This window comes from Pelophylax lessonae, assembly GCF_965119305.1.
Source record: "Pelophylax lessonae genome assembly, chromosome: 4".
NCBI classification, from domain to species: Eukaryota; Metazoa; Chordata; class Amphibia; order Anura; family Ranidae; genus Pelophylax; species Pelophylax lessonae.
In genome coordinates this window covers 64078160-64085049 of record NC_138771.1, presented here as the reverse complement: position 1 = coordinate 64085049, position 6890 = coordinate 64078160, and the positions used below count along the sequence as shown (strand labels likewise).

The 6890-nt window shown below is 44.8% G+C and overlaps 1 protein-coding gene across 1 annotated transcript in view; it reads right to left on the bottom strand.

Annotated features, from left to right (window-relative positions):
- Positions 1-291: 291 nt before the first annotated feature.
- Positions 292-6890, bottom strand: part of SLC27A2 (solute carrier family 27 member 2) — a 79828-nt gene continuing 73229 nt past the window's right edge. Inside the window, exons 9-10 of the mRNA XM_082256260.1 lie at positions 3997-4127; positions 292-566 (exon numbers count right to left, since the gene is read on the bottom strand). Coding sequence (XP_082112386.1) covers positions 390-566; positions 3997-4127 — 308 coding nt within the window. The 3' untranslated portion in view covers positions 292-389. The remainder of the gene's footprint in view (positions 567-3996; positions 4128-6890) is intronic.

The following is a 6890-nucleotide window of genomic DNA, read 5'->3' as shown; positions in this document are numbered from 1 at the left end:
TAACCTGAAATCCTCCCTGCAATACTTAGCCCATAAATAGTGTTTCATTTTTCATCACACACATCATTAAAGGGCAAGCAGTATCATCTTTTGTAAGGTATTACAAAGATTGCTCTAAATGAGCAGTGCTGAGTATTGCAGCTGTATTACAACACAAACCGCTCCTGTTGTTTATTTTTGACACTGATGTCGGGGGTCAGAGCGTACAAATTGGCCCCGGTGGGGCACTAATGGCATCCTGGAGGAATTCATGTTGTTACTTAGTTACCCTCTGAAGAATGGACAAACATATACATACTATTAATCTTTTTTTAATGCAAAATAAACTAGTTGCAGTGTCAATACCCAGCATAGGACAGACGCACAGTAACCAAAGGCGCGCCACAGTCTTACAATTTTATCTTTTTATTTTTAATGTCTGTATATATGTTTTGAGTCATGGGCACATATTTCTTTTCCCTCTCGTCCAGGAAGTATAGGGGGTCAGTGATCGTGGATGGATCAAAGCCTTGTTTCACAAGCTCCACCTTGCGCTGTTTAAAAGTTCCCGTGATCTCCAGTTCCTCCTAATCAAACAAATAAATATATAAGTGATTAGGAGACAATATTTATTAGGTCTAGGCTGTAATGTTTAACAAGTATATAAACTAATATTACTAATTACCATACAGTAGTTTCCACAATATACTTAAAGCCTAGTACATACTGCTAGTTTTTTTTTTCACTCGCTGAACGAAAACAAAACTGACAGCTCAGGTCGGAGCCTGCTGTTCTATTATGTTCTGACGGGGGGGCAGCCCCGGCAGCCCCGGCAAACCCCGGCAGCCCCCCTGCCAGAACACTCCGGTCAGCGCTCTCAGCCATTGCATCAGAGCGCTGATCTGGAGCAGTGGCGTAGCGTGGGGGGTGCTGGGGGGCCAGCCGCACCGGGCGCAAAATCTGGGAGGGCGCATCCCACGGCAGGCCAGTGTCACTGTCCCCGGCCAGCCCAACGTGCTCCTGCGGCATCTCAATTAAAAAATGTCACCGCTCAGCGACAACATGTCACCGCGCATGCGCCGCCGCTGCTCGGGAAAGTCCGTACACGTTCGGCTATTCCCAGGAATAGCCAATCGTATACGAGCTTTCCCGAGCGGCGGCGCAAGCGCAATGACGTGTTGGCGCCGGGCGGCGCCATTTATAAATCTAAGGCGCCTCACGAACAGGTAGGTGAGACTCCTCCACAGTAGGACAGAGGATGATGTAGGAGGAGTCAGTGTGGGGGGGGTTGTCAGTGTAGGTGTCAGTGTGGGAGGGGTCATTGTAGGTGTCAGTGTAGGGGGGTCAGTGTAAGGGGGGTCAGCGTAGGTGTCAATGTGGGGGCAGGGGGTCAGTGTAGGTGTCAATGTGGGGGGTCAGTGGAGGGGGATCAATGTAGAGGGGGTCAGTGTAGGTGTCAATGTGGGGGGGGGGTCATTGTAGGAGTCAATGTGGGGGGGTCAGTGTAGGTGTCAATGAAGGGGGGGTCAGTGTAGGAGGGGTCAGTAAAGGGGTCAGTGTAGGTGTCAATGAAGGGGGGTCAGTGTAGGGGGGGTCATTGTAGGAGTCAATGTGGGGGGGTCAGTGTAGAGGGGTCAGTGTCAGTGTAGGGGGGTCAGTGTAGAGGTCAGTGTAGGGGTCAGTGAAGGAGGGGCAGGGAGGAAGGGTCACTGTAAGGGGGCCAGTGTATGTGTCACTGTAGGGGGATCGGTGTAGATGTCAGTTTAGGGGGGTTAGTTTAGGTTTCAGTGAATGGGGTTCAGCTTAGGGGGTTCAGTGAAGGGGAGTCAGTAAAGGAGGGGAAGGGATAAAGGGTCAGTGAAGGGGGGCCAGTGTAGGTGTCACTGTAGGGGGTCAGTGAAGGTGTCAGGAATTTCAGTGTAGGGGTCAGTGTATTGATCAGGCTGGTTAGTGCAGGAATCAGGTAGGTCAGTGTAGTGGTCAGGTAGGTCTGTGTAGTGGTGCGGTAGGTGTCAGTATAGTAATCAGGTAGGTTAGCGTAGGAATCAGGTAGGCCTCTGTAGTGGTCAGATAGGTCTCTGTAGGTGTCAGTATAGTGATCAGGTAAGTTAGTGCAGGAAACAGGTAGGTGAGTGTAGTGGTCAGTGTATTGGTCAGGTAGGTTTGTGTAGTGGTCAGGTAGGTCTGTGTAGTGGTCAGGTAGGTTTGTGTAATTGTCAGTATAGTAATTAGGTAGGTCAGTGTATTGATCAGGCAGGTCAGTGTAGGTGTCAGTATAGTAATCAGGTAGGTTAGTGTAGGTGTCAGTATAGTGATCAGGTAGGTTAGTGCAGGAAACAGGTAGGTTTGTGTAGTGGTCAGGTAGGTTAGTGTAGGTGTCTATGTAGAGGTCAGGTAGGTATGTGTAGAGGTCAGGTAGGTCTATGTAGTGGTCAGGTAGGTCTGTGTAGGTGTCAGTATAGTAATGAGGTAGGTCAGTGTAGTGGTCAGGTAGGTCTGTGTAGTGGTGAGGTAGGTCAGTGTAGGTGTCAGTATAGTAATCAGGTAGGTTAGTGTAGCAATCAGGTAGGTCTCTGTAGGTGTCAGTGATCAGGTAGGTTAGTGTTAGGAATAAGGTAGGTCTGTGTAGTGGTTAGCTAGGTCAGTGTAGTGGACTGTGTAGTGGTCTAGTAGATTTGTGTAGGGGGCGCAAATTACTTACCTTGCCCCGGGTGCTGACAACCCACGCTACGCCACTGATCTGGAGTCAAGCGACAGACCTTTTCCGGTCATGCCCCTTCGACAGAAGCTGGCCGAACTTCTGTCGGAACGGCTGCAATACACACGGGTCGAATGTCGGCCAGTTTTTATTGAACAGGTCGATGCCGCCGGACATTCGGCCCGTGTGTACAGGGCTTAACTGTCCTTAAACCATTTATTTTGTGCCTAGGAAGGGTGCTGAATACTAAGCCCAGGTTGTATACAGGTCTTTAGTATGTTATCTTTCCAGTTTTCCAATTTAGCATTAAACCATTGCCTTTCCTGGTGCTCAGTCTAGTCCCGTTGTTTCAACTTGTAGTGGGAAGGTGGGTAGAAAAATTTGGGTCCTATATACAGCCCAGATTTAGGGCTGTACTAAATCAGGCCCAGACTCAGGCCAAAAGGAACCCAAAAACAAAGCAACAGAAGGAAACAGCAAGTCCAGTTTGGTCTCAAGACAATAGCAGGTACTTGAAGATACACAAGGTATCTGTATTTCACCAGAAATGCTAGGTAATTTGTTTAATGGTAATTACAGGTTCACTTTAAGTTGTTAATACAGTAGGACAGAATTTTAGTGCAGTTTTGAAAAAAAAAAAAAAAAAAAACATGGATAGGATGAAAGCAGTGACACTATGACTTTCTGAGCTAGGGTCCCAAACTTGATTCCAACCAAGTCACTATCTGCTTGGTGTTTGAATGTCCTACTGATGTTTGTGTCAGTTTCCATTGGGCTCTCCAGTTTCATACCACACTCCAAAACATACTGGTAGGTTAAAGTCTAAGTCCAGGTTGAGCAACAAAATAAATATATGGATCCCCCAGCAGCTCTTTAAAAAAATAAGCAGCCCTGGCTGCTATACTTTATCTATATCTACCCTTTCTCCAGTGCTGTTCTCCACAGTCACCTGCTCACCAATCCAGTGCTGCTCTTTTGCTCGGTTAAATGAGGCCTAGCACTATTTATCCCTCTTTATAGGAGCTAAAAAGCCTTAAGGCTCCGTCCTGGACTCACAGGTGAATGCTGCAGAGAGTGACACCACAATTCTACATGGAACTACTAATTGTGGTAATTAGGATCCACCCACTGCTGGAGGAAGAAGAAGCTAGTGAGGACCTATAATGTCTCATGACTGAACCAAAGATACCTGGGGGATCTTGAGCCTGGAATAGGGCTTTAAATAGGATAGGATGCCACAACAAGCAATAGCAATAAGTGTGAGTACAAATTTAGACAGTATGAAGCGTTTTATCCTAGGGAACCAAAAGAAGACTTACCTGGACCCTAATAAAGCGAGGTCTTGCATAATTTGGAAGAAAGTCTCGAACATGTGCATATAGCTTTCTTCCGTCAAAGGTCTCATATTTCCTCAGCTTGAGTGTGGCCATTCCAATCCGCCCTTCATGATCTGTTCAGGAAATCACAAGACAACTCAGATTATATTTTTACCAGATATTGCTTGCAGGAGGTCTGAGAGAGATGAACAATGTTTTGCATGGTTGCTACAATGCTTTCAATCAATAAAATCTTCAGCATTACCACTACTAACTTCAAGTACTCTCACAGTTTTGGTAACATATTGATGGCCAATACCTCACCACATTTGTAAAGGAACCTTTCAGCATAAAAAATGGGTACTGTTGTTGCGTAATTGTCTTTCATCATACATGTTCCAGGGCTTTATCCTTCCTTTACAACACAGTGCATCACTGCCCTGCAGCAAGCATGTGCCTATTATGTGTCAGACCACCTGGTATATAGTACACATGCTGGCTTTATGTCAATGGGGCTAATATACTGAAGGCAAACTGGATGTTCACTATGCAAGAGAATTTTTCCTTTTGTTAGTCAGCAAATTAAGTCCTGATAGATCACTTAGGGCTGGCCCATTTTGCAGTTATAGCTATGTAAAACTTTAAAAATAAAAGACTATACTGTAAAATCCAGTAATGCCTGTCTCACCCTGCTCGATATATGCTCAGTTGCTCCTATTCTTGGCACTGTGCCTAAATTTATAGCCACTAGAGGCCAATCAGCTGAAAGGTTTAAGATTTCCTGTTGCTGAAGGGGGAAGAAAACAGCAGGAATATCACAGATTGTGTTGAGGGAATACAGATTAGGGAAGGAGAAAAGAAAAGCAGGACAGGTGACAAGGCAAATTCTGCTGCCAGGGGGACACACAAGAGTTAAACTTACAAGGATAGTGTCTTGTCTTATCTCCCTGATATATTCTCCTTTCTTCCTCATTAGCAGCCTGTAAACTTCAGTGCTTAAGGGCCCCTTTTCACATGGGCGATCCAATAAGGTCTGCCCGTCAGTTTTTCAGGGGGACCTGATCAGAAGCTCCATGCATTCCTATGGACAGGTGGATGTAAATGGACTTTTGTCAGTTCACATTGGCCTACCTCCAGGTCTGTTTCAGAAGGGGATTAATCTTCTTCTGTTTAGGCAGATGGATCGTTGGGTAGTCAGGTGTAAATGGACAGAGGAGTCAATTTACTCCCAGCCGCCCATAGAGCGGGCTGTGTCCATGTCCAATCTGCAGAAACCAAGCAGACCTTGATGTGTCATCCGTCCTCTCCATTTCAATCAGCAGGGCATTTGGGAGATGATCCCCTGCTGATTGGAATGGAATCTGCCCCGTGTGAAAGAGGCATAAACCTTCTGTCAGCCTCCCTCTCTATCTGAGCCAAGACCTACAATCAATTTTGGAAATGTACATATTTTAATTGAAGGAAGTGACATATAGTTTTTAAGACTAAAGACAGGGTGTGGCTAGTTTCCAATAGGGAAGTGACTGCTTTGTGCTTCAACAAAATGGTGGCCTTTATCAAGAAGAAACGAGAGCAATGCTGGAGGCAATTAACAGCACACAATAATATTGATAGCATAAGGCCCCTTTCACACATACGGTCCGTTCAGTTCATCAGTTCAGTCATGTCAAAATGTATTAGTTTTTCATCCGTTTTTCATCCATTTTTCATCCGTTTTTCGTCCGTTTTTTTTTTTAAATCTGTTTTCTCCTCCGTTTTTTTTTTTACATCCACTACCAATGCAAAAACGGAGGAAAAACGGACCGTTTGTCCGTTTACATCTGTTTTTCCTCCAATCCGTTTTTTTAACGGAAGAAAAATAGGGCTTTCATCTGTTCAAATAAACGAATATTGACGGAAGCGGATGAAAACGGATATAAATGGATGATCATCCGTTGTCACCTGTTTTTCCATAGGAATGCACTGATGTCCGTTTTTCATCCGTCAACGGATGGATGAAAAACGGACAAATAGTGCGTATTTGTGAAAGGGGCCTAATTGTTAATGTGGAATGTATGTTCTTTTGTTCAAGAACACTTATTGTTATCGAACTGTTATGGGTAAAGTTCTGCTTTAACTTAGCTCTGCTGACATCCATTATCCAATCGAGCAAAAACTCGTTTTTTTTTCTTTGTACGTGATTGGGTATCTATTGCAGACTGAATTTTCACCACGTTCCCTAAGCTTAGGGAAAATTCCCTTGCAATGTGAACAGCCAATTTGCGTTCAGTAAACCAACTCCAACAAGCCCAATATTCGTGATGCACAGATAAGGATAACAATCCTGGAGCCTGCACATTAAAAAAACAAGGCAGGAAGGGGAGATCTCATCTTTCTTTAATAACAGCAGGAATTCAAAATAATGTCAGTTTCCACACTGTTTCAACTTCCACTACAACATGGTTATCTATCTGATCTGAGCTAGTTTCCTGGCTTTCTTTGACTTTAGTCATTTCTGTTTCACTGACTTGGAACAAGCATGCAGAAAGTGAAGTCAGAACTCCTAGTTTGCTACTAATATTGGTTACTGATTTAAAAAGTACTGAAACAGGCCAGTATGCCAACCAAGCAACTAACATTTTTAGAAGTAGAGGTCAGTAATGGCATGTTACATATTTCTTTCCTGGCAGGCTTATTTTAACACGTTGATAATCACCTAATGCATATGTGTGGCGGAAAAGTGGGTACACATATGGGTCAATGGGGCTGCTGAGGTTTCTGTGCTGAGAGTGCACTCAACCAAGCTTTCAAAGACAGCACCAGGTCTCTAGTAATGACAGTGGTCATGTGATCAGACAGACCTTCCCACCCCTCGGACGACATAATAGCCCAAGTAAAGGGACACTGGGGCTGGACGG